The 27,703-nt window shown below is 47.5% G+C and overlaps 1 protein-coding gene and 1 long non-coding RNA gene across 5 annotated transcripts in view; both read left to right on the top strand.

Moving 5' to 3' along the window:
* fut8b (fucosyltransferase 8b (alpha (1,6) fucosyltransferase)) overlaps positions 1-15,543 on the top strand; it is a 65,064-nt gene extending 49,521 nt beyond the window's left edge. For 3 of the 4 annotated variants that reach the window (XM_011612116.2, XM_011612118.2, XM_011612117.2), the window contains 5 exons: positions 2,210-2,447; positions 6,259-6,505; positions 13,035-13,211; positions 13,292-13,442; positions 13,942-15,543. In XM_011612116.2, the coding sequence (XP_011610418.1) occupies positions 2,210-2,447; positions 6,259-6,505; positions 13,035-13,211; positions 13,292-13,442; positions 13,942-14,277 (1,149 nt within the window). In that variant the 3' untranslated portion in view covers positions 14,278-15,543. The remainder of the gene's footprint in view (positions 1-2,209; positions 2,448-6,258; positions 6,506-13,034; positions 13,212-13,291; positions 13,443-13,941) is intronic. The other variant, NM_001032734.1, reaches the window with a different exon arrangement.
* A 1,533-nt stretch (positions 15,544-17,076) lies between these two features.
* Positions 17,077-24,227, top strand: LOC115253020 (uncharacterized). The gene is made up of 3 exons (XR_003891340.1): positions 17,077-17,329; positions 23,748-23,927; positions 24,005-24,227. It is a non-coding gene; the product is annotated as an uncharacterized lncRNA (long non-coding RNA).
* Positions 24,228-27,703: the final 3,476 nt, after the last annotated feature.

Genomic DNA, 27,703 nt, shown 5'->3' with positions numbered 1-27,703 from the left:
CCGCGGGTTTTCCGCCCCCCCCAGCCCCCCACCCGCCCAGGGCGAGGCCCCCACACAGGAGCGCGGGCCGCCGCAGCGTTAATGAGACGGTCCGTTTGATGAAGAGAACCCAGTCAGCCTGGCTGGGCGGGGACGGCACCACTAACAGCTGCTGTCACCACCGCTGAGGGATCACACCACTCCACCAGCTGCCTTCACTAATTCATCACACACGCACGCAGTTGTGCACAGATGGGCTCACCGGCACCTACACAAGTGGCGCGCACACACGCACACACACAAAAGCTGAATCAATCTTGTGTCTGAGGATTTTTGTGTGTCTGTGTGTGCGTGCGTGTGTGTGAGTGGAGCGAACACACATCTACTGTATATGCAGTATACAGCCTCTTCTTCCCTAGTTTAGCTCCGTCTTACCACAAGCGGTTTGTGGTTGGACAGCAGCTTCCGTTCCACGTATCACCTCCATCACACCTCCATCACGTTCAGAGTCTCCGTCGTTGAAGCCAGGCACCATCACACTGGCCTGAAGAGTCCGAAAGGCTGTGAATGCACCTGGAGGAGACCACAAAAGGGAGGGAAATACCTGAGACAAAGACAAATGCTGCACCTCTTTACAGCCGAGACAAGTGGGCCTTCAGAAAAAGGCCTGATGGAGTTCTTTGATAGATCAAAACAGGTCATGTAAACTAGGTAGTGCTAACGCAAAAGAAAGCTGCTGTTACATACGTAGTTATAATAAGAAAGCGGGAGAAAACACCATCACGCTATTAAACATGCCTTTCTTCTCCTGCATGTACATGTTTTGTCTACAAATCCCGTGTGTACAGTGAGCTTAAGAGGTATCGTTGACCACAAATAACAGTCAAGGGATAAAAACCACAATGACGGCAAGAAATCTGAGCATAATGAAACAAATCTTTCTGAAATGATGACGATCAGACCGCCATTGTCCAGTATAAGCAGCGGCTTGCTATTGTAAACACTGATACGCGAGGAAAAAGACGGCACAAAACGGACATTTTAACCACAACTACATAAGGTCGGGTTATGCTGTACAGGACCTCGCCAACGTGAACCTGCCGCTGATCCTACGGTGTTTAGTCCAGAGAAGCCCTCACAGGCCGCCTCTGTGTGTCCTCACTACCAATGGAGGGAGTCTCACGGCGCCTCAGCTGAGCTGAGCCGAGATTATCAGTAAATATCAGACTGTCCTCCACGCCGCACACTTCCATCCCGCAAAGACGATACACTCAGGTCATTATGCGTTATTATTTTCGTCTCAACTTGATGAGGCTTGTTTGGCCCATTTGTTAGCCGCTGCCTCTATTACCGATCAAAGGTTAAATTCATATTCAGGAGGTGAGAGGACCTCTCCTTCACCTCAGCCTTCTCTTCTTTTCCTCATTTCCTCTCCCCGCCACTTCTTTTCCATCGCCCATTACCACTCACGCAATTTCGGCTTGTTTTTATCCCGCCATCTTCTTCCCCGTTCCCTCCCCTCTCCTCCTCCTTCCTGTCTCCCTTTCCTGAAAGTGATAGCCGGTGGGGGGCATGTGGCCTGATTACTACAGTATGAACCATCCACAGCTGCAGCATCCTAATAAGGAAAACACTCCTATCAGCCGGTAATTGCTGTTTAGGAAGATGGCTGGCGTGAGCCTCAGCAAGTCGCTCGCTAACGGGCGAAACACAACCTATCCTGCACCCCCTTGACAACTCGGCTCGTGTCACGCTGTTGGGTTCCACAATTCTATTCTTAAAAGGGAGGGGTTTTTCATGACAGATACAAACAAACTGAAAAAGCTGAAATAGTGACACAGACACAGTTTTCACTCTGTTTTCTTGAAAACGTGGATATTTGGAACACCCTTAAAGTTTAATCACACGTGACGCCAACGAGCGATCGTGCAGTTTTCAGAAACACGCCCGGATAGTTTGGTAACTGAATTTAGGATAATTCCTGTTTGACCTCGATCAAAAACACAGAAGAAGAAACAAAAATCTGTCTTTGTGCTGCGAGACAAGAGGAAAACTAAAAACAATAACCTGAGACTAAGAACCAGTCTAGAAGAGTATAGAACAGACAGACGGAGGGAACAATATGAGCCACATTATTAAGTTTGACTTCAGGGTTTTGAGTGATACAAGACGAAGGTCAAGCAATAAAAATGTTGAAACACTCCTCCTCCTCTTCCCTTGCTCCCTCTAGAACCCTCCAGACTGCAGCAAGGCGAGGAAGCTGGTGTGCAACATCAATAAGGGCTGTGGTTTTGGCTGCCAGCTCCATCACGTGGTGTACTGCTTCATGATCGCTTACGGCACCCAGCGCACGCTCATCCTGGAGTCCCACAACTGGCGCTACGCCCCCGGCGGCTGGGAGACCGTCTTCCTGCCCGTCAGCAACACCTGCACGGATCGGTCGGGTGCAACCACCGGACACTGGTCGGGTGAGTGCTCTCGTCTTCCCATGTGTCTTAGTCAGGGTCTCTGAAGCAAAGTGTCGAATATACGAGCGCTAACCTTTAGCTCGCGGCTCCTGAAGATGGATTCTGCTGGTTTCGGGTGAGTGTGTGTCTGTTTAGATCTGCATAGATCTGAACCAACACCTGAAGGTCATGTCAGTATTTATACTCAGTGTAGTCATTCAGCACTCGCACCTAAGCTGAAATATTAAAGGAAATCAGATGCACATTCGAGGCTTTGTATACCTCCCACCAGGCAGCATCAGATGAAATATTGATGGGCCTGTTTGTAGGAAATGATTCCCCTCCTCTGACGCTGCGGTGGCTCATTCATTATGAGTAAGACCAGATCGTGGGCTTTAATTGAAACTGAAAGTTTTAACGTGATTAATGGATCATCCAACAGAACAAATGGATCCACCTGCGCTGAGCTGACAAAACCAAAGAATTTGTAAATGAGGACAAGTGGTGGGGTGATTCGGAGGACTGGCTCTGGGACCCTTCCTTTCATGAACAATCTCCACTCTGTTCCTTTTCCTTTTCTGGTGTCTGCACCTTCTCGGTGCTTCACCTCCCCCCATCGCTTCATTTGCCTCGTGCTCTCCTGGGCTCCCCCTTCTTATCTCCTGCGCTTCCTTCTCTTATTCTGCTGCCTTTCACGTGTCCTTCTCTATCTAATGTCTGTCCTATCTGTCTTGGACACATCCTCTTGTATGTATTATAGCCGTGCAGCACGAGAGCCGCCCTCCCAGAAACACCCTGTCTTTACCCCAGGCCTTTTTAGGATTCTGAAATCTTGCAATTTGCAGTATTTTCAGTTGGCCAAGCCGGCTAACTGGCTAGGCATAGCTAATCAGTCTGTTGGGCACTTGGCTGCATGTGTGGTCATGACTGTTTTATTAACTGCAGGCAGAAACTTTCCTTTGGGCATTCAACCACAAAGGGATGCTACATCCTCGGATTAATAACTAGATATACGTTGGATATCTCCTTAATTAGGTTCAACGCTCGCCCAAGCCCGAACAATTATAGCATTTGAATGGACTGAATAATAATAGGTGGAAAGCTGGAAATGGTTTGAATGCAAGTGCCTCTGTTAGCTAATCAATGCAATCTTTTTTTTTCCTTTGCATGGATTTGATTGGTTCTTATCATGGAGCTAATGAAGGCTCTTCTTTGGTGTGCGGATGGCGGCAGGCACAAACGCTGGAAAAGGGAAATTGCATCATTTCCTTCTCATAACTCCCGCTATGCTAATCATGTGTAATGTGGCTTAAATTGCCTTTGTTTCATAATTTATTTCATCCTACAAGCCTCCCTCCCCACAGAATTAGCAACATTGTTGGATGGAGACCACGGCAGGCGTCCAATTCTGGACAAATGGAACAGAAAAACCAGAACTCCAGAGGTCTGTGGACCTGGCCTCCCATCTGGCACCGTCTCCTCCACACCTTTGAAGTTCAGAATGATGTTAGCTTAGCACGCTTTCACAGGCCTGCTTAAAAACACGCCAATCCTGGACAGACTATAGGGGGAAACCAATCTATTTTTGAAACACTAACGCCTTGATCAAAGAGCTAATTTGCTAAAGCGAGTGTCTTCCTTTGAGGTCCTCTGTGGAGATATCGAGCAACGGGGGGGAGGACAATGTTCCCTGCCACTGTAGGACTGAAACAAAGTTCTGAAATTGCCTCAAATGTTTTATGAATGAAGAGGGCTGCATGATGTCACTCACAGTTCTCAGTTTTCCACCATGATCTTGCGATATTTGCAGTATTTATTGGTATTACGTTTGACGTGGCTATAAAGGCCCGTCCGCTTGGAAAAGAGAAGCACAGGACATCTCCGAGAATCTGGGAGTTGTGATGAAGCATAGAGGAGGTTTCTGATCTAATTAAATCACAGTGGGAGGAAAACATGGTGCCAAGATCGGCAGATCTGCCTGCTTCCCTTCAGTGAATCACCCCAGCGCTGTTATATAAGCACAGGCGGGTCTGGGACTCTTCCTTCTGTTTTTGTCAATTCAATATTTCACGTTTTTACATATTTATATTCATCTCATGTTCAGGCAAAGGTTCGCGCTCTGTGTCAGCCGGAGTTTTGTCTTTTCCTCCGCACGTTTGTGCTGTCAGTGTGCTTTTTTGCCGTTTTGAATGAGTCGCTGTGGCATTTATCAGGAAGTGTGTCGGGGATTTGTTTGCGGCCTTATTAGGGTCTGTCTACAGCAGTTAGCGAAGCCATTTAGCTCTGACAGAACACCGGCCTCAGACTGGTTTTCTACGTAAATCAGGGGGTTTGGGCGCTCACGCATCCGCACGGACATGAAAAATGTTCTTGTTTCGAGACTGAAAGAGAGTGAAGGATGTGTCTGCCAGGCATATCCCTTCTGGTGTGATGAGATTAGCTGGGACTGGGTGCGTGCGTGTGTGTGTGTGTGTTTATTTGAATACACCTTTAGATCACCTTTCCTACTTCTTCCTGCTTTACTTCTCGTGCGTACATTATTTATGAGGCTTGGGAAACATCTCAAATAAAACACAGCACTGGCCCTCTTATGTGTCTATGTCTGCGTCTGCTGCGTTGGCCCCCGCGAGGCAGGATACGCCACATGGTTTACCTGTTTGTGTTCTGTTGTACGGCCAGCTGGCCTGGTGGATGGAGCGCTCTGACGGTGTTCTGGGCGGGCGGCGAGGTGACCTTTGCAGTCCAACACACTCATCCTTCTGCCAAACAGGGCTCAACCTGAAGCAGCCACAGCCAGACCATCCCCCCCTCCCCCCACCCCACCGCCTTTAAATCCAGGTCCGGCATCCCCCTCTGGCCCACAGAACCTTGATATAGAGGAGCTTACCTTGGCCTTTAAGCAAGGACAAGAAAAGAGCAGCCGTCAATCAGAAAAGCCGGGTTTGGGGAGTTGGATTCATGCTGGAAACACAGCAGGAGCGAACAAAGCTGAATGCTGAATAGCCCCACCGTGAGGGTTGGACCACAAAATAGTTGGTCCATTTAGGTCTGGATGGGGAGTTTTTGTCATTTTCTGTGGCAAACGTGTCTCCTGGTCTTTGTTGGACCCCCGTGCGTCTCCCGCTGGGATGCTTTCTCTCCTGTCAGAGCTGCAGGATTGCACCAGAGGGGGTTTTTGCTTGCGTTGAATCTGGGTTGTGGTCTGAGACGGGCGGACATTTAATCAGCTCAGCTCTGCAGTCCTTCAGGAATCTGCTTATGTCCATAGATCTTTGTAATAAATGGATGTAAAGAGGTGCGGCACTCTGGGAGAAAATGCTAATGATGGCAGAGGTCACACCAGAATGGTCAGGCTGATGGAAGAGCCAGAAGGATCTCAAGTAATCCACTTGAGCGGCTGAATGTACAAGATTTCATCCTTCAGCAAATATGCACAGCTTCAGCAAGAGAACAAGCTCTTTTTTTTTGGTTTATTTTTTTTTAACGTGAGTTTTTGCTGCGACATTTAGATGGTGATCCGCCTTCCTCATCATGGATCTTCTCTATAAGGGGAGCAGCCAGACCGTCACTAGAGGTGAAGTCTGCCTCAAACATGATATGATCCTGCAGACTAGAGGGATCAAGCTGCTGCTGAGCAGCAAAGCTACGGATGCTGGAAGAATTAAAAACTGGATCCTGAGTTTCAGGGCCCTTAACCAGCGGAAAGAGAGCTCAGACTTTGCTCCTAAACTTCTGGGATTATAGAGGAAGCATTTCTTCGTTCTCCTTCCGTACAAACACTAATGATCGTGTGTCTTTTCCTTCCCCAACATGCTCCTTTCGGACCCTCCAGGAGAGGCTCACGATAAGGATGTCCAGGTTGTAGAGCTGCCCATCGTGGACAGCCTGCACCCACGCCCCCCCTACCTGCCTCTGGCCATCCCTGAAGATCTGGCTCCACGTCTGCAGCGTCTGCACGGCGACCCCTCCGTCTGGTGGGTGTCGCAGTTCGTCAAGTACCTGGTCCGACCGCAGGCCTGGCTGGAGAAGGAGATCCAGCAGAGCACCGCCAAGCTGGGCTTCAAGCACCCCATCGTCGGGTAAGAACATCCCGCTGCTTTTAGAGCGTGTTTTTCCATTCTGTCGACTGTTGTCGCGATACTGGAGTTCTTTTTTAGTTCCCACAGAGAAAACATTTTGGGGCAAAAATCTATATTTATTGAAAGAAGGAAAATAAAAACGCATTTTAGAGACGAGAACAAACAGTTTCCAAGACTGGATGAAACCGGTTCTGTCTTTTGAACATTCAGGAAAACATGTTTGTAAAGGTAAATTAGCTTTGATTAGCTGGAGGCTTTCCATAAACTTTCGCTATTTTCACCCAAGAAGAAGAACAAGTGGAGCCGTAACGTTTCATAAACTTTGCAAAAGTCTTTAGTTTGTCTAAAGGCAGCTGTGAGGGAAGCTGGTGATGATGATGATGATGATGATGGTGGTGATGATGAAGATGCCTTTGCTTCCTCAGCCTCATTTTGGCCCTAGAACAAAACATCACATTTAATATTTATTTTTTAGAAACGTTTTACCTCTGAAGCAGACCTTTATTTTAGAAACATAGCCTAACTTGTGATCTAAGTCTCCTGACCGGATGTGCTCCCCTAAATCAGTGGTGATTAGCATCACCTTGATAGCTTCAGCTCCAAAACCTGATTTGATCAGCTACACTCAAAAATAATACATCTGAAAGACTCCAGAGCCCTTCAAAACACTGAAGCTGCTCTTTCAGTGATCTGTTTTATGTCCGTTTTTATCTTAGTTACGTTATACTTGACAGCTGCTCCTGACACTGAGGATCCTCGGACTCTATTGATTTGACTGGAACACGACGCAGACTTCAGACGTGCTGCTCGCTGTCATTTCTGACTGAACGGTGTTTTCCCTGCATCTGGACGGTTTCTGACGTGGCTCCATCCTTCTGCATGTTACACCAGGGTAGCTCTGTCAGCCTGACGAGTGGCCTCCTGACAACTGACCTACTGACAAGTGACCTACTGACGAGTGACCTACTGACAAGTGACCTACTGACAAGTGACCTACTGACGAGTGACCTACTGACAAGTGACCTACTGACAAGTGACCTACTGACGAGTGACCTACTGACAAGTGACCTACTGACAAGTGACCTACTGACGAGTGGCCTACTGACAAGTGACCTACTGACAAGTGACCTACTGACGAGTGACCTACTGACGAGTGACCTACTGACGAGTGACCCGCTGACTAGTGACCCGCTGACGAGTGACCTCCTGACGAGTGACCTACTGACGAGTGACCCGCTGACTAGTGACCCGCTGACGAGTGACCTCCTGACGAGTGACCCGCTGACTAGTGACCCGCTGACGAGTGACCTCCTGACGAGTGGCCTCCTGACGAGTGACCCGCTGACTAGTGACCCGCTGACGAGTGACCTCCTGACGAGTGACCCGCTGACTAGTGACCTGCTGACGAGTGACCTACTGACGAGTGACCCGCTGACTAGTGACCCGCTGACGAGTGACCTCCTGACGAGTGACCTACTGACGAGTGACCCGCTGACTAGTGACCCGCTGACGAGTGGCCTCCTGACGAGTGGCCTCCTGACGAGTGGCCTGCTGACGAGTGGCCTGCTGACGAGTGGCCTCCTGACGAGTGACCTACTGACGAGTGGACTACTGACGAGTGGCCTGCTGACGAGTGACCCGCTGACGAGTGACCCGCTGACGAGTGACCTCCTGACGAGTGGCCTGCTGACGAGTGGCCTCCTGACGAGTGGCCTGCTGACGAGTGGCCTGCTGACGAGTGGCCTCCTGACGAGTGACCTACTGACGAGTGGCCTCCTGACGAGTGGCCTCCTGACGAGTGGCCTCCTGACGAGTGGCCTCCTGACGAGTGACCTACTGACGAGTGACCTCCTGACGAGTGGCCTGCTGACGAGTGGCCTCCTGACGAGTGACCCGCTGACGAGTGACCTACTGACGAGTGACCTCCTGACGAGTGGCCTGCTGACGAGTGGCCTCCTGACGAGTGGCCTGCTGACGAGTGGCCTGCTGACGAGTGGCCTCCTGACGAGTGACCTACTGACGAGTGGCCTCCTGACGAGTGGCCTCCTGACGAGTGGCCTCCTGACGAGTGGCCTCCTGACGAGTGACCCGCTGACGAGTGACCCACTGACGAGTGGCCTCCTGACGAGTGGCCTGCTGACGAGTGGCCTGCTGACGAGTGGCCTCCTGACGAGTGACCTACTGACGAGTGGCCTCCTGACGAGTGGCCTCCTGACGAGTGGCCTCCTGACGAGTGGCCTCCTGACGAGTGGCCTGCTGACGAGTGGCCTCCTGACGAGTGGCCTGCTGACGAGTGACCCGCTGACGAGTGGCCTCCTGACGAGTGACCTACTGACGAGTGGACTACTGACGAGTGGACTACTGACCTGGACCTGAACTCTCGAAACTGAAATAATAAAATGTCTCACGTGCTTGTGGTGTTAAATCTACCCCCCCCACACACACACACATTTTTGATGTATATTTTTTGAATTGCAGGTTTCTAGCAGTGTGATCTGAGAGCTTTATTACACCATCCTAACGTGTCTTAAAACAAAGAGTGACCGAGCCTGCTGCTCCAAAGCTGTGGAATCATTTATTTCTGTCTCTTTTGCACTTTGGTGCACAGTGGTTGGTCATAAATGTGTGTAGAGAAGCTTGACCATGACCCTGACTTCCTGTGGCTTCTTTTACCTTAGCAACGTGCGTCATCATCAGAGTAAACAAACACGTAGCACAAAGGCTGTGCTGAACTAAACAGTTGTGAACTGTTGTCAAGTCCAAATCCACAACAAGGTGTTTAATAATCCTGTTGGATGGACTAACTGGACACCTTAAAGGGAAGAAATCATAATGAAGTGTGTTCAAGTGTGTATCCTGGAGCCGTTGACCTCCCTCTGCCCTTCATTTAATGAATGCCTCCTTTTCCCTCCTCTATTAGTACAGATGTCTGTAGCAGCTACTTCAGCAACATAAATGAAGTCACGTTAATTTTGTTAATTTTCTATCCTGTTGGTCTTGCACTAAAGATCAAAGATCATTACAAGTCTAAAAATATTGACGACGCTGCCCTAATCATTTAGCTATAACAATATCCTCTTTTTGCTCACCTTGGAGTCCTAATATTAGAATTACCTGCACGCTTAAAAGCCACAGCGGTGATGAGTTTAACTGTTCTAAATACGCCACCAGCGAGTCTGATTTCAGCCTTTGATGTTGTCTCTGCTTTGATTCCGACGTCTCTGCGTCGTGCTGTCTCCGGAGTTTCTGCTGTCGCAGCTTGGAACCGACTTGGGATTTAGCGTAATTGGAAAAGCGTTCATCACGGCGAGGGGCTCGGTCCCCTCCAGGGCCGGCCCTCGCGGGGATGTGTGGAGTCACAAACACTCTCAGCCACTTTAGATCGCAGTGTCTGAAGATTTCACAGTTTAGATGCTTGATTATGTTTCCACCTCTTGCTGTCAGGCCCTTCATCCGTTCTGTGTGTTGACTCCATTAATCTCACCTGTCTTAATGCATCGTTTCATCCAGAATTAAATAGCTGCCATATCATTTCCTTTGTTAACTAATTTCATCGGGGGGGGTTGCCATACGCTCTCTTTTGTGGATGAGTGTGAAGTAATTTGCTGCCTAATTTAGTTGTCTCCAGTCGCTGCACCCTGCCACGAGACTGACTCCACCCCTCTGGGAGCAAAAGAAGTGGAAAACAAATGCCAACAGGAAACCTGTACAATCAGTCATCTGTGAATCATCCTGGTTTAGCTTTATCTGCCGTGTGCGTTCGGTCACACTCCTTTCGCTCGTTTTCTTTGGTCTTTTTAATCTTGCATATCACACCTTTTCAATCTGGTGCTTTTTCATTTGTTCTCATTCCACCTGCTTTATCTGCCCCGATTATTATTTCCCCTTTTTTTATATTCCAAAGTCATGTCTTACTCTCGTTCCCACACAGTATCTTTTCAGTTCCAATAGTGTTACACAGTGTTCTTTGTTTCTCCTTTCCATGCACTCATATATTCTACCCCCCCTTCCTCCCCCTCCATCACTCGAGAATGCATTATTGAAACGTGGGGCGCTGTAGAACAACATTTTTATCTCTCTTTCCTCTATCTTTCTGAGCTCTTGATGCATTCATTCCAGTGTGTGTGTGTGTGTGTGTGTGTGTGTGTGTGTGTGTGTGTGTGCGCGTGCGTGTGTGTGTGTGAAGAAAGAATTGAACGTGAGCGGTACTAATGCAGAAGAAGCCATGTGAGATGCAGGAGCTGATGGAGAATGCCCCAAAAGCAAGGCAGCATTTTTCTAAGAGCCTCGGCGGGGGCCTGTGGGGGTCGTCCTCGCCATCTATGATGTGGGCTGCAATCCTCACGTTTAAAGCTGCTATAAGCTCAATATGATATGCGTGACGTGAGAGAGTCAAGGCGAGATAATGGCTTAAATTGCAAATACCGGAGAAATGTAATTACCATGGTGACGTGGTAACAAAGAGGTGGATGTACTATATTTATCTTTCAGGGTGTCCTGCGCCACCACCCACTAACCCTAACCCTAACCCTAACCCTAACCCACTGCATTTTGATAGAAATCGGTGACATAAAGTACATCATTAATAATAAAGGAACAATATGAGTTAAAAGTAAAATCCATAATTGAAAATGTCTGTAACGCTTTCGTCTTCTGATCTTGGTGGCTGCTCTTTGCAAGTGCACAAATGATTGTCTAAACTGGCTTTTGTGTGCAGCGCGATGTTAAATTGGACAGATTTGGCCCGCTTGTTCCGGCTGGGTGGGTCACAGATAACGTGTTTCGAACGGGCAACCCCAGGACCAGAGTTTGGCCTCGTGAAAATCGATAAATCGATTCTGTTTCCATCTCTAATTCTTTTATTTCCATTAAAATGCAGACAAAATGTTTTCCCAATTTGGCCTGTTAGGTGCTTGCTGGTATTTATTTTCCATCAAAGCTCAAATGTTAATGGCAGCCGCAGCTTTGGGGCCGAGCGACTCTGCGTCATCGTCGGCTCTCTGCGCGTCTGAACACTCGCTGAACACGGCCCTGCCGCGCCGCTGCAACACGAACGGGGAGAAATGAATTGAATTACTGTGGCAGTAGTGTGGGAGATTTTTGGGGGGCAGACAGGGAACTGAGGGATGTCTCGGCGCAGACTCATCTGCTGCAGCAGAGAGAGCAAAGGGCAAGACAAAGGAAAAAATGCACTCGGCGGGAGTTCAGACCTCTGTCTGATTGGAGAAAGCGAGCTAAATAAAGGAGCGACAGCGCTGCCGCCCACCTCTCCTGCTCTTCCTTGTTCTATGTTTCGCTGCCTGAGTGAGGCATCTGTTAGCAGCGAGCATCCCCGGCAGTCCCATTTCTAACCAGGAATTAGAAAAGACCTGAAATTGAATTGAGTCCAGTGTGAACATTTTTAAAAATGTTGAGTATTGAAATGAACATGACAGCATCCCTTCATTGAAAAGAAAAAAAAGCTATATCAATTGAGAACTGACACACAACAGCCATATACTACACATATATTATATATTTTGGTCAGTTCTTTGGGCCCATTCTTCTCCATCCTTTGTTGTGTTTACACGTGCTGCTGTGTGTGTCCTCTTTGTTCTTGCATCCTGGAAAAGATGACAAAGGAAGAGCGTATAATTGAGCTCCCCTATTTTTGGTCATTACTCCTCTCATTTTCTTCGTCCTGCGCCATCGTTCCTTTTGATTGTGGGGGGCCAACAATGGAAACGTTCTCTAAACTCGCCATTCAAGTGCAAGCAAAATTGGAGGCGCTGCCATTATTACAGTGATGGGAGAGGAAAATGGGACAAAAGACGGAACACAAGTAGATCGAGAGAAATGACGAAAGTTGAAATTACTGGAACAAGACATGTTCCATCCATCCATCCATCCATCCATCCATCCATCCATCCATCCAAATATTCATTATTTATATTATTATATTATCTATCCATCCATCCATCCATCCAAATATTCATTATTTATATTATTATATTATCTATCCATCCATCCATCCATCCATCCAAATATTCATTATTTATATTATTATATTATCTATCCATCCATCCATCCATCCATCCATCCAAATATTCATTATCTATATTATTATATTATCCATCCATCCATCTTTTTTAGATATATCCGGGTCATCTCGGGAAGACAAACATCTGTGAAACTCTGTTTTAATATTTTTTAAGGTTGTTGAGTTTAAACTCAAGGTAGAATTGCTCGTTTTTTCGATTGCTGTGATTGAAACATGAAAGAAAACATTGTAAAAACAGAAGATTTGTCTGTTTTTGCCCCCATTTAATTCTGCCTGGATATTTGAGCAAAGACGCAGAGATTTGTCAGATGTATTTAAAAAATAAAATTTAAAAAGACGCAGCCGGACAAAGAGATCGGCTCAGCGTAAAAGCAGCTTTAGCCTCTAAACCTGTTTGGCTTTACAGAGAATAATAGTAGGACCTTTTCTTCTTCTGTTCCGGTGGGAGATGCCGACAGGCTGTAACCGTGTCTGTCTGTCTGTCTGTAGGGTCCATGTGAGGAGGACAGATAAGGTGGGGACGGAGGCGGCCTTCCATCCAATCGAAGAGTACATGATCCACGTGGAGGAGCAGTTCCAGTTGCTCGCCAGGCGCGTCCATGTGGACAAGAAACGGGTTTACCTCGCCACTGACGATCCCTCCCTGCTGCAGGAGGCTAAGAATAAGTCAGTTACTGTGTCTGTGTGGGTTTAACCACAAGTATTCGATTAATTGACACGCGTCACTGCTCCTTTGTCCCTCCCAGGTATCCTGAATACGAGTTCATCAGCGACAACTCCATCTCGTGGTCGGCCGGGCTTCATAACCGCTACACCGAGAACTCTCTGCGAGGGGTCATCCTGGACATTCACTTCCTGTCCCAGACCGACTTCCTGGTCTGCACCTTCTCCTCGCAGGTATTACCAGCAGTTTGAATGGTTTTTGCTCCCAGGCTCACATCAGTTAAAAGTACTGAGGTCATCGTGATGATCGTCGCCATTGTTCCGCGATCACACCCACATTCCAGCGCGTACACACACACACACACAAGATTTTCCGACTTCGGCATCACAAAGGCGTTTGTCGTCCTTTCTGAACATCTGTAACACAGACTGAATGTGGTCGGTTCCACCAATCTGTAATCCACATAATTCCTATTCGGTTTATTAGTCCACTTCAGGGATCTGGCTGTAATGAGTCCCATTATTGGGTTTTCACCAGGATTGAGAGATAATTTGTGTCTTTTATCAGCCTGTTCTCTTGACTAAGCAGCTTATTTATGTTGCGAAAGCCTTCATTATCGGCTGTTGTTGGTTAAAATCGTGTCATCGAAAAAACCCGAAATCCAGAATTATTGACAGGAATCCTCAGTTCGTAGACGCGGGCTGATGAACATCATGTCTGCTGCTGCCGCAGGTTTGCCGTGTGGCCTACGAGCTCATGCAGATGCTGCGCCCGGATGCCTCCTCCTTCTTCTACTCCCTGGATGACATCTACTACTTCGGAGGGCAAAACGCCCACAACCAGATCGCCATCTACCCCCACCAGCCGCGCCACGGTGACGACATTCCCCTGGAGCCCGGCGATGTCGTGGGCGTGGCCGGCAACCACTGGGACGGGTACTCCAAGGGCGTCAACCGCAAACTGGGCCGCACCGGCCTGTACCCTTCCTACAAGGTGAAGGAGAAAATCGAGACGGTGAAGTACCCGACGTACCCCGAGGCGGACAAACTGCTCACCGCTCAGAAGTAGAGGAGTCATTTTTGCTTCTTCAAATAAGAAAGATAAATGAGAGGAAACACACAGACTCCGTTTCCAGGGAAGGAGGCTGCTTTTGTACAGAAGAGAGTCGTACTTAGCGCGCTAAGCCGAGAAGAAAAGAAGAAGTCTGTATGCAGGGCTGAGACGAATGGGAAAAGCACTGTGTGTGTGCGCGCGTGTGTGTGTGCGCGCGTGTGTGTAAAGGCCTGTGCATATGTCAGATCAGACTCGCACCCTCCCCGCTGATCTCCCTCCACTCCCTGTCCCTCCCCGTGGCTTTGGGTCTGTAGACAACGTAGAAATCGAACATTGATTTTAAATGAAGCGGGAAAAAAAAGAATTTAAAAAAGAAAAAGAAATCCACAGAAGTGACACCGCTCGCTGACGGGAGACCAGTCCGGGACTATTGTGAGACTGGCGTAACCCAGAGTTAGCTTTCAATCAATGGTATGAAAAAAAAAAAGAAACTGGAAAAACAGTCGATTCTTTTATTTATTTTCAGTGGTTTTTAATTCTTTTTTCCCTCCTCTTTCGTTGAATGTACTGTCTCATGTTTCCTCCCTTTTTCAATCACGGTTCCAACCATCTTTCTTCCACATGTGCAATTAATTTTAAGATACCATGTTGTGCTTTGACAAAGTGTTTTTTTACTGTTTTGATTTGGCGTGGATGGGGGTGTGTGTTATATACTGTACAGCTTGAGCGCACGCGTGTGTGTGTGTGTGTGTGGGTGTGGGTGTGGGTGTGGGTGCGTGTGTGTGATGAAGAGGCCATGACACGACCCGGTGCCTGCTTCCTGATGGGTGGCGTGGGCTTTTTTTGTGTTCGCTTCTGGCTTTTTCTCCTCACTCTGTCGTGTGCAGGAGCCCGGATGTTGTCATGGGGGGGGGTGAACTTTCAGCCCCTGCAGCACTTTGAATCATGGTGAAGTCCAGCTCTGGGGAGCCGTGGAGATCAACAGGTGGATGACGGCGCACAGCTGCAGCCACAAAGGAGCCGTCCCGAGTCCCACCAAAAGAAGCACTCCTCTTTTTTTAAACTCTGCTCTCCTTTCCTTTTTCATGTTTTTCTCTTCTTTTTTTTTTACTTTTTACATGCTCGTTTAACACACACGCTATGGAGGCTAAGTCTTAAATTTCTTACGTCATATCGAACTCCAAATCTCCACCATGAAGGCTCTTTGTTTCCATAACTTGTGTTCTTGGGCATTGTCTTTGATAACCACCGATTGAATAAACTTGAGAAGCCAACACGCTATTGATGTGTTTGTGTTTTTGCTGATATTTGTTCGCCATCTGCTCCGCCGCCTCTTTAATGGACGACACCTGCTCGTTCAGTCAGGCAGCACAGGCTCCAGCGCCGCTTCGCACGTTTTAAAGCACTCTGACTCCCCCCCGCTCACTTTTAACAACAATTTCAGTGCCCTGTTCCTGAAGGGCATCTGTGGATTTCTGTGTTTGCTTTTTCCTCTCCACCGGAAGCACCCGGCGTCTCAACCTGACACCATTTTGACATCCCAGAATCAAACACTGCTGAATAAATCAGAAGGATCCCAGTTTCTAAGTCTATAAAATCGTTTCATTTCCATTTCAAACTGGAGAGCCACATCAAGAGAATCTTTATTTAAACATCCCTCCCGATAGTTTCGTGACATTTCTGCCCCAAAAACCCTGCACATCCCTCCCCGCAGAGCCGTGTCCGTCTTTCCCATGCCAGAGAGACTTCCTGCTCCCGTCCAACGTCCCACTTCCTACTTCCTTTATGTCTCATTCGTTTCCAATCTTGCTGCGTGTGTCTTATTTATGAGGTCCCCTCGTTACTCCCTCTGCCTCGCGTCCCTCTGTAATTTCGGCACGCTTGGCTGGACACCCGGCAGGCGAGCCGCAGCACCGGCGCGGCTCAGTGTAATGGCTTTATTGCTCTTATTTGCTTGGTGACAACGTGCACATGAAGGAGCTGCGGTGCACATTCAGCAAACTGTACAGAGGCTTATTGAACATCTCTTTCTCATTGGGGAAGAGTCCCTCGTGGGCTTTAGAATCACGCTGGCTAACTGGAGGGCACTTTAATTAAAATACACTCGCTGCTGTCAGGGTGGCCTGTAGTGGTTGTTTAAGAGAGGCCGGTTCAGTTAATTATTCCGTTAATTGGACTCCCCTCCCGATAGAGAGCAGTCGGGTTTTCAGCGGCTTGTTCTGGGGTTTAATTGTCACGGAGCACCATGACCTTGACAGCCTTGAAAACCGTCAAACAAAAGGTTGTTGTCTCTCATCGCCCCTCTCCCCTTTCAAAGTCATGTGACTGTTTAGGCTGCCTAAGATGGATGGTGGAGATGGACCAACTGAACAATAGTCGTTGAATAGAAGAGTCCCATTTAAGCAGCAATCCATTTGGGAATCTAGTGGATCACCAAGGGCTTTATCTGGGTAAACTTCCCACCGCTGATCCTCTGGCAGCTGTGACGCTTCACTGGGACCAGAGTGATGGATCACTAAGCCCCGCAGACAGTCTGGGCTGGACCACTAACCTAATTTAGCTGCCAAAGGCTCACAATTAAATTTGCAGGGTCGAACTCTGACATGGTTCCTATATTACAGACGTTCATCATTTCCATTCATCTCTTACGTCAGAACCTCTGCAGATTGACGTTACATGTTGTTTTTTTGTTCAAAGACACCCTGAAAAGGTTTCAACATGGCCGTGTAATTCTGAGAGAAGTCAGACTGAAGACAGGGAGTGCTCCTCTTCTAAAGGGCAGCTCACCTAATTCTGATTGACTCGTGAAATAAGGGGAAGGGAAATGATGATTGCATCTGCTCAGCTCCAACCGGAGTGCTCCGTGGGCGCGGTGGTAAAAGTAATGACAGGGCGGCCGTGCCCTGGCGAAGCCAGTCTCTGACCTTTTATGGACTCTGGCGTCCTTTTTTTTAACAGAAAAAACATTCACCACAGGAGGAGTTTTGCCTTTTTGCTGCGCTTGAGCAGTGGAAGATCTCAGGATATAGATGGACACGATGCTGCTGTGACGAACCAGAGATTGAAGGTGGGTCGTTGTGCACATAAAGACATGAAATGAAGCGAATGAGGCCAACGTTCAACTGAGATAAAGGTGACAAACCTAATTAGAAGTGTACTGAAACAGTAAAGAATGAGCTTCTCTTTCAGCACCGGTTCACAGGTGGAGGCTGTGAACCGGTGCTTCAGGCTGCGGCACTGTACTCCCATCTGCATCCCGTCCCTTTCTCTGATCCACAGACTCAACACTCCGACGGCCCTCCTCAGATGTCGGTGGTGTCCGTTTTATATTCGTATCCAATTGTGCCGGCGTGATGAAAGCTGGAGAACAATTCAGGGACTGGTCAGACAGATGGAGGAGCTTTTTTTTTTTTTTGATGTGCGTGAGTGATAATGGAGCCAGCCTCTGTGTTGGGAACCCCCCCGCTGATAAACAGGAAGTGCGCGCTGGGATAACATCAATGTTTGCCCCTCTGTTGTCTTCAGGATGTTTTCAGTCGCAGAACCAAGTGGCACCACGTGACGTTAACCTAGCTCGCTACCACAGTTCCTTGAAGGCGTGTCAGCGTCCGATTACCGTCACCAGTTCGTCACATGTACCAGAACCAGTCAGGGCGAGGACGGGTCCTGTTTTCTTTTCCTCGTTTGTCGTATCTGCATGCAGGTTTACTCGCCCACTCTCGTGCTGGTTTTACTGGTGTAGGTGACCCTTGAAAATCCCCAGGTTAGGACTAACTCTTGCTAATTCCGCCCGGATGCTCATGTCACATTTTACAGCGGCTGTTGCGCCGATGGGACGTCGAGCACAGAGAGTAATGTTGGCGCTGAGGAATGATGTACCCCTCCGTGTCTCCCGCTGCCGTGCAGAGGTGCCTCCCGATGACCATTAGCGTCTGGTTGAGGCTGCAGGAGATAACATGTGATTTAAGGCCCTGACACGGCCAGAGAGAAACGGCTGGCTGCTTCTTATCTCCCGCGCCGCCATACTCCACACACTTTTACATTAGGCTCCTCTATTCAAAGCCATCTGTCTTTTCAGTCAAGGTTTGATAAAACCGGCCCGCGTCCCTCACAAAGGCGCGGAGCAGCAGCCTGAGACGCCCGCCTGCATACTTATGCGTCCAGAGGAACATGGGTGGAAGCTGACAGCACTGAACCTGCCGCGTCCTTTATCCATGCCGACTTCACGCCCGAGGCGACGCAGCGGGGCCCAACAATAGCCGAGCGCAGCTCACAAAGGGGACCGTCCCCGGTTGTAAAAGCAGGACCTGAGCGTGTAACATCACCCCTGGACTAATTGCAAATCAATGGTCTTGGTTAGATGAGTATGGTGGAGATAATAATCACCTCAGGCCCCCATATATCAACCATTCATGCACAGTGCCAAACACTAATCACACTGGCTGCGCCCCTGAAATGATGCAGGAGATCCTATCATTGCTCCACAGGGGAGACGTCATTGACTCTCCACCTCTGAGCGGCGCAGCGACAATGACAGGAATATTTCTCCTACTGATCACAGCAAACGCGTTGGCCTGTCGAAAGACTGGTGATTAAGTCTTAATGCAGTAACATATTCAGCCGCCTAGAGCAAGGAAACGGGCTTCCTTCATTGTTCTCGGATGTGGATGTGGGAAGGAAACGGCAGCCATGTTCAGGGCTTAGAAGAAAAACATGTGAAATGTGGACGGAGGTGCGGCTGCATTATTATAATTCTCTCTTCTGGCCTCCTTGGGTGTTTTTTTTTCCAAGTGGACTCTGGCGAAGTGCCGCCATTCCCTCCGTAATTATGGTGTCATTTTGTGACAGCCGGAGGGCCTCGGCGGCAGCGAAAGGGCAAAGCTTTCCTCGCCTATCCTGAGAGACGTCGGGGCTCTCGCGGCCTCATCCTCTATTTCCCCCACTCTCTCTCTCTCTTGGCCCTCTTGTCTTACTCCCTCAGGGCTTTGTCTCATCAAAACCTGATGACCAAGCAAAACTGGACCGCCTCTGCAATTAGCTGTATTGTCCGGGTTAATACGTTTTCCTTGATGGCCAGTCCTTGAGTGCTTGTTGCCACTGGAAGAGCTGATCTTGAGGAATGTGCTTTCGTCTCTAAAAGGATGTAAATCAGGCAGCTGGACCTCCTGCTTGACCCCCGCAGTCATGTGATCAGGCGGGAATGGTTCCAGGCTTCACTTAGTCATCAGAACCTCTTTGAGTATCTATATAACCGATGGCCCGGACCGCAGGCGCCACAGATACTACACATAGAAGGTCTGACCCTGCTGTGACAGCCCAATAGCACAGTCTCACACAGCATCAGGATGGACTCTGCTTCTGCAAACCTCTGGGGATAGTATCAGAATGTATGGACCAAAGCTGGCATCGTAATGTACAATCACACTTTCAGCTTCATCTCCAGAATCTATAGCTCTATTAACCATGTAGCCAAACGTGGTCACCATTGTGCTGCGTTAGCTCCTTTAAAAAGGCAGCCTGACAGAAGGGATTGCACTAAAACAGGCCCGCATATTACACGCAAGCTACCCAAAAGATGACTCTTCCGACACGTTGCTGCCTGGACTACATTTCCTGGAGCAGGATGTGCATTAGCTGATGCACTGTAAATGGCTAGCTAGTTTGACTGCCATCATCAAAAACCATTAGCTGCTTTGGAAATATTTACAGTATACAGGCGGACCAGACAGCATCTCCACTGAGGACCGACACTTCAGCCGCCATCTATCTCTGGCAACCATTTTCACGTCTCATCAATGCCTCTCTCGGCTCCTATCAAGTGATGCCAGTAAACGGTGTTGGAGTATGGAGGACGATAATTGAGGGGCATGAATGGAGAAAAAGGAAGCCTTCCATTGACATGGTGGACGCTGCAAGTGTAGCTACGCCTGCCAGTTGGCTCTGGACGAGCTCAAGAGGTATTCATCAAACCCTCCAGCTATTAAAATGTCACTTTTTTCTTAACAGACTTCTGCTAAGACCTGAGTCCAAAACCCAGAAATGAGTGTCAGTCTGATTTAGCATTCTTAACTCTTCTGGTAATACATTCATATGTGCCTGACAGCGCTCCACATTTATCCTGTTCAATTTAAAGGAAGCAGGTGATTCTTAGCATCCGTGGATGAAAGGAATTAGCCATAAGCCTCATTATGAATAAGCCCTAATATTCCCATCCATGTTAGTCATCAGAATAATTCTACAGAGGATATTTTCTCTATAATTTAGTTTTGTTTCTCTGCAGAGGGATTAAAGCAGAGTGCTCTCAGCTCTTTACAGCCGGGAACACTTTGATTTCTCTTGCAGATGGCTACAATCCTAATGACGCTGCAGCTTTTGCCGTCTTTCAAATGTTGTATTCCCTTTTGTCTCTGGCCTCCCACAAACTCCAGGGCTCTTGTCACACACGAGCATTCTGCCGTTTGAAGCTCACCTTAGCCATTGCATATCTTTGTCATGCCACTGAGTGAAGCCATGGAGACTGTAGCTTTAATTAACCGTGCTGTTTGTTCTCTCCTTTCAGCTCCATCGTTGCTGCTCCTGCTTGAGTGAACACTTCCCCCGACCATTTGATCTCTCTGCCTTATCGTGAGGAAAATCGAGGTGGCCACAGCATGTCCCCCCCCCCCCAGTACGTTTCCAAACGCGGACCTGCCCCTCGTGCACTGGTGTTTTGTCTCTGTTAAGACGAGCTGGAACAGCATCACACTGCTGCGTGCTATTGCTTCCTGACCGCACCTGCCTGAACTCTCTATCGCGGCTATCGTTAGCGGCTAATGTTGGTGCGGCAGCTCCCGCTTCCCTGCAGCGTGTGGCAACAGTGTTTTCACAGCACGGCCTCCGCGCCACACCAGCTGCATGTAATTCCCAGTTTGGTGCTCAGTGCATAAATCACAGCCGGGGGATGAGCTCACATTTCAGCCATATGTTCTGCACATTTTTAAACACTGAGAACGTTCAGGAGGGCTGGGAGCTAATGTGCTATAAACTGAGAGCAAAGGCCTGGTGTTGATGGTGCTTCCGATTGTCACGCCTGTCCCAGCAGGAGCAGCGAGACCTGCGCCGACACCCCTGTCACCCCAGCCCCCACCACAGCGTGACGACAAGGTGAATTTATGAGCGAGTATTTATTAGGATGCCTGAGCACGCCGTTCCATCAGGCGCACAGCGGGGGTTATTTCATTTTCCAAGTTTGCTGGGAAAACTCCAGTAATTCATATCATCCCAGCTGTTTTGCTAATTTACTTTAACGTCTATAAAATATGCAATACCCTAAAGCAAGCAGGCTCGCCGCTTAATCACAGATTGCTCGCAGTGAGGGTATCTCAGACGCTGTCACTTTCCATGCAGCCTGACATAGTTCCGAAGTCACTTCAGCACACAGATGCGCCACTGAGGCTCACTGATCAGAAGCGGTGCAACATACATGCTGCTTAAGCATCACAAACTTTGTAATGTACCCTCTGGTAACGGCCAGATTTTGTCTGTACTGGGGCTTGAGCCAACAACCTTCCACTTCTCAGTTGGGTCCCCCACAGATTGAGCTACTGCTGCTTGATTTGGGGATTTTAATAGCTTTTGTCTTCTGTTCAGCACATTTGTGTCGCTACCTGCTCTTCTGCTCACGTGCTGAGGTGTTAAATTCCACTCACTCTGCCACACCCCTCCTCCACGCCCGTCTGATCAGCCTCCATCATTTTCACCTGTTGCTCCCTCTTAGGCCTATTCAAGCCATTGCTCTACATGCATGTCTTGCCAGGTTGTTATTGGTCCATGCCTGACTTTTGAGCACATTGTTTGATTGGACTTGTTGGTTTCAGCCCCGCCTGCCTTTAACTTTTCCTCTACATCTCTGCCCTGGTAAATCTGACCACCTTCTGTTCCCGACTAAGAGTTTTGCCGTGTGTTTATTCGGATCATTGTCCGCCTGTGACTGTGGGGTGTTTTCTGCATTCCACGGAGGCCCGTAATTACTTCTGTGCTGTTACCTTCAATTATTCAATAAAGCCATTTAATAAAACTGTCCGAACGGCCGTGTTTGCGAGTGGATCCCACCACCCACGTGTCAATTTGACCTATTTTAACATGAGCTAAAAACCCCATTAAGGTGTAAAGATAACTTTTGTTTGTGAATTAAAGGGTTCTCCATGAGCTACTGTTAAGAACCACTCCTCCAGATCAGGTTGGCTCAGCTTCCTGGAGGTTTTCCCAGCCAACACCAGGCAGGAATAGACCCTGGACTGGCTCAAACACACTTAAACACAATGAGGAAGCTTCACTCAGCCCAACAGGAATGCTGGGTTGTAGCAGCAACATGGAGCCATTTCTGTAGCCTCTGAGCCCTGCAACCCCACAACAAATATGAATTAAAAAAATAATGACTGTTATGCAGCTAATAGTCTTAACCTATAAAGCCTTAACGAAAAAGCTTTTAAAGTTGTGTTCTGTCTTTGCCCTCCCACAGATGTTGTTGCTCAGAAACACTGGGCTGCTTTCTCCCTGTTGCTATAGCATTTCTGGCATGTCTCTTAACTTCAGAAAATTCCTACTTTATTTCTGTCTTTGTAATTTACAGCAGGCGGTGCTGAAGCCTTTCATCATGTTTTCCTCTTGCTCTCTGTACTGTATATCAGCACTGACGGCTTTAAAACCCGTTAAAGCCTTTTGTGATTTAAGGTAGCAGCACTCAAGCTCGGTGGATGAAACTCACAAACGAGTTCAATAATTCTCAGCAATTTTTAGCTATCTGTTTAGGGAACCAAACAGCTCAAAACAGATTTTTACTATTATTTTTATTAGAATGGACTTGATTACATTGATGTGCCTGCCTGCTGTCCCTCTTCTGGAATGTATAAATATTCCTTCCCTGGGTGTTTTTGAGTCCATATTCCTCCTCATTGCTTTCGTAAATCACTTCTGCTGGTGTAAAACTGGCTTCCAGTAACTTTAAATACTCTGACTGTCCCCACTTTGGCTTCCACACGTGTCCATGTCTCCTGTGACATGAGACCCCAGTTTTGGTGAACTTCCCTTGGCTGTAGAGTCTCGTCCCCCAGTCCAAACACATGTATAAAGGAGATAGGCGAGTTGGTGACGAGCTGCTGACTCGTCAAGGATGTACCCCGCCTGTCGCCGCGAAGGCTTCAATAGGCTCACCAGTGGTTGGATGTTCAATTTGACAGTTGGATTGGACATTACCTGTAGCAAACATAATAAACAAATAAACATAATTGACTTGACTCAAAAATATCCACATCTTTTAAGGTAGTATGAAAAGAAGAGAAACTAATTGGTTCAGGCTCCACTTGCTGAGTCCTCAAGCCCCATGCGCATGTTTTTGAGCATTGACTGTGTGCACAGTTATCAGGCGAGTGTCTAGATTGATCATATTGTCTTTTTCTGAAATGTTTACTTATTGATTTTTTTTTTTTGCATTATTTCACTAGCAGACAATCAAACCCCGGCTGCCACATGACCTCCGCCCTTGGCGGAAGGAAACAGCCAAACCAGACCAAAAACGCTCAGTTGTGGAGGCAGAGGCCTTCCTCGAGACATTAGTTGCGTCCCTGAACCTTCTCTCCACTGAGCTGCACCATAAAGAAGACAGACAGTCCTGCAGTTGTGTTCTGGTAAGTTCTTACCTTGGAAACATTCTGGTAGGCTCCAGTTCAAGGTGCATTCAGCTGTTCTGTGTCACATCTTCCAGATACTCACAGCAGAGAGTTTTAATCTTTTAAGAGTGCTTAAACTTGGAAAAGGAGCTAAGAAGTGTGCTCCAAGGACAGTAACTAAAGCGAGTACTCATTCTCCCAGCTGCTTGCATGAATAAAAATAGTTTTCTCTGTCAATGTCATTGAATTCTGTATAAGACCTACCGCACACAAATAACGGACACATTGGCCCCTTTGGGGAGAAGTGTGAGCACTAAAAACCCAAGATGGAACAACAATCTTACCTCTGCAGGAGGGAGTCGGCCCCTCTCAGCTTGTGCTAAAGTACCTTCATAGAACTCAATAAGTCCAACTTTGACAAACTGACTCAATCAAGGCAAACTTATTAATATTGTCTACTCCAAAGAGTGTTGCAGGGTTTTTTCCTTTATTTATCACCATTTCAGTTTATAACACATGTGTATAGCATCTTCTGTCATGAGACTTTCTGCCCCATTTTATATAGTTCAACTCTAACCCCGAGCCTGTGATTGAAATAATTCTACATTTTAGTCCTTCATCAGTCTTTTTTCCTCCATTTTACGAGCCACTTATATAGCAAGTTTCTTGGAGTTAGGGATGCACAAGCGTGAAAGTTCGGCCTGAATTTGAAATGAGGTGCAAAGCACCAGCAGAATACCATGTGGGGTCTGTTGTGAACTGTAGCCCCGGTTCTTTGGGGAAGCCTTTTTTTTTTTTTGCTGAACAGGCGTGTTCTCTTGCTAACTTGTTCTTTTCTCATGCTGCCTGACTTCACTGGCGGCCTCCTGCACTCGCCTGGGAGCTGCCCAGTGCCACCACCGCGCTCCACTGTCACGTTCAAGGTCGTAAGCAGCTTGGCAGCAGCTAGCGCGGCAAGCTGTTTTTGTCCCTTTTTCCCTGGCAAAGCCAGGAACGATTTAACCTGCGGGGTAGGACAAGAAGGCCAGTAAGCCTCAGTCCTTCCAGATTAAAAATGCAGTAATAACAGTCAGTCTCCACGACTGATCCAAACCCCTGAGAAGCAACCAGTATGGTGGTACCTTCATGTAAAAGCTTGTCCTGCTGCGTGCTCCGGCTGCATAATGCACAGCAGAAATCCCAGTCCGGCCATCCCAGAAGGAGCCCTGCCCTATTTGCTGTGTGCTGCAGCTGCAGAGAAGGCTGCCATGCAATAGAGGTGTGATCAATATTCCTGAGAGTGCCTGCCAAGGCCTCGCTGAGATGAGGTAAAGACAGATCTTATCCACTCGGTGCATGGGTGTGTGTGCGTTGGGTGGGGGGGGGGGGGGGTTGAAAGAAAGAATGGGGGGTTGTAAGAAGCAGCACAGGAGAAAGACAAATGAAGTCGGAGTTAGATGGAGAGAGTTCGACACTGACTGAACAGCCAGGCTCCATTGAAGATAAATGGAGAGGGATGCACTCTGAATAATTTATACAAGCCAAAAATAAAATCAGAAACCTTGTTCTTACTCTTTACAGATAGATGAGTTCTGCGTCCCCCGAGAACTGCAGACAAAGTAGTGAGGGTGGGAGAACGAGCCGGGACACTGCAGCATGCAGAACTGGCTGATGAACATTTATATTTCATCGTGGAGTTTGTTTGGACTGGTTTGACCTAATTTGTATGGATTTGGAACACAGGGTGCAGATGTGATCAGGCACAAATTTCATTTACTCTCCTCTGGAACTTGGAAGCACGGGTGATTCTGTGGGCATTTGCCAACATTCCGGGGCGGGTTCTGATGATATTACTGATTATAGTACTGATCACTGATTATCGATCACAAATGGAGCCGAATCCGGGCTTTTGGAAGGATCGTGTCCGTTCTCAAAATAAACATTTCCTCTTCTGTTGTGGAGAGACAAGCTACATGTACACGTCCCCGCTTTCACTTTCAAATGTTAGCAAAAGTCCTTCCAAACATCACAATGTGCTCCTGAAAAAAGGCCATTGCCAAATGGCGACTGTATGAGTGTTTGTATAATTCCATACCGATGATCTGTTCCTTTAGAGGTCCCTCACACACACACACACACACACACACACACACACACACACACACACACTACAAACATTTACTATTGTTCCACTCAAGTTTCCTCATCAACTGGGTAACAGACAGTTTCTCTTATTTGCCATTCAGCTTTTCAAAAACTTTACTGGAATAACTTGGGATGGATGTCTTCAGAACTAGTCAATACTTTTGAAGAATAACTTAGCTTTTTAACCAAGCTTTTAAAAATGGAGCATAATGGAGACTGATGAATTATTCAAACCAACCATGATGGAAAGTATTTCTCCAAATGGGAGAGCTAAAGTCTAAGTGGAGATTTTTATTCTGGGTTAAGTTTTGCCCAGCTGGGTAAACACATCAGTTCACAGTTATCTGCTCTTCTTAGGTACGCTGTTCTAAAAAAAAAAGAGCCACATTCGGTGTTTTACCTTTTAATTCAGAAACAGAGGCCTATGTGGTGAAACTGCAGTAGCACCAGGTCACATGATTTACCACCAGGAGCACAGGTGAAGGAATGCCAAGGTCCTTCTTGGACCTGAGTTCTTTCTACTTGAGAGATTTGGACTGAAGGGTCTCACGATTGACGGAATATTCCCCAGATCTTGCTGTGCAGCGGGATATTATTGAAAAGTTGGAGGAGAACTCTTTCTGGTGAGTGCAATCTGCAAGAGTCAGACAAGAACTAATCAAAGATAACATTCTGTAACAGAACTGCTGAGTAACCATTCAGAAAAAGCAACTTAAAAGATGGAGCTCAAACCCTCCTGAGACTTGATATCTTGGTCTATTTTTTTTGCACAATTGTCACTTTAATGTCTGATCATTTTACAGACAAAAAATCGGCTCTATGCTGTTGAACATTCACTTAAAATGAGCAGAATTGCTATAAGTTTAAAGGCGATCGTGTATTACCTCAGACACGTATCCTTAAATCCCCTCCAGGACCAAACCTCTCCAATATTTCTGTTTTCCAGCACATGTGATAGATTTCCAAATGACTCATCTTACTTAAATGATATTTTCAGTCCGTTGGCTCTGACATCTCAGTATCTTATTCATCATTATTTCTGGATCTTGTGGGTTATTTTGCACATATGTAACATGTAGGGGAGGCCTGCTGCTCGTCATTCTTCTATATTTTTATATCAAAAATGAAATATGCTTTAAAAGCTGGCATCAGCACTCTGGTGGTTTCAGTGCCTTTTGCTTCTACGCTTCCACTTCTTTCCACACGCGACAGCTGAAAGCTGCACAGCTCATTTGTAATTTTGCAGTTTCCACTCTGAGCGTGCTGATCAGACGTACATGTGAAGTAAAGAGGAGATGACATTTTCATCAAGTTCTCGCACTTTTGCGAGCCTGTGACCTTTTCCTCTCAAACACGAGCTCCGATTCCTGCTGTGCTATTACGACATAAATGCCCCTGCAGCAGATCACCGTCATTCCTAACGTCAGCCTATGAGGGTCATTTTGTGTTAATTGTGTTCCACATAGAGAGTAAATGCAGAAGAGAGCACCTTTCCACACTCAGCACTACAACTCCAATATTAATGAACACAAGAGTATTGGAGGGACACAAAAGTTGCTCTTATTGTAGATATTCATGTGCAACCATGCAGTGTGCTTGTTAAGAGACTTTGTACCTCTTTTTTTGTGTACTTGCGAAATGCCATCAGTCCCCTCCCAAGTTCTGTTCTA

This window comes from Takifugu rubripes, chromosome 16 (assembly GCF_901000725.2).
Source record: "Takifugu rubripes chromosome 16, fTakRub1.2, whole genome shotgun sequence".
NCBI lineage: Eukaryota > Metazoa > Chordata > Actinopteri > Tetraodontiformes > Tetraodontidae > Takifugu > Takifugu rubripes.
The sequence above is the reverse complement of the archived record's forward strand: the minus strand, read 5'-3'. Positions and strand labels throughout refer to the sequence as shown.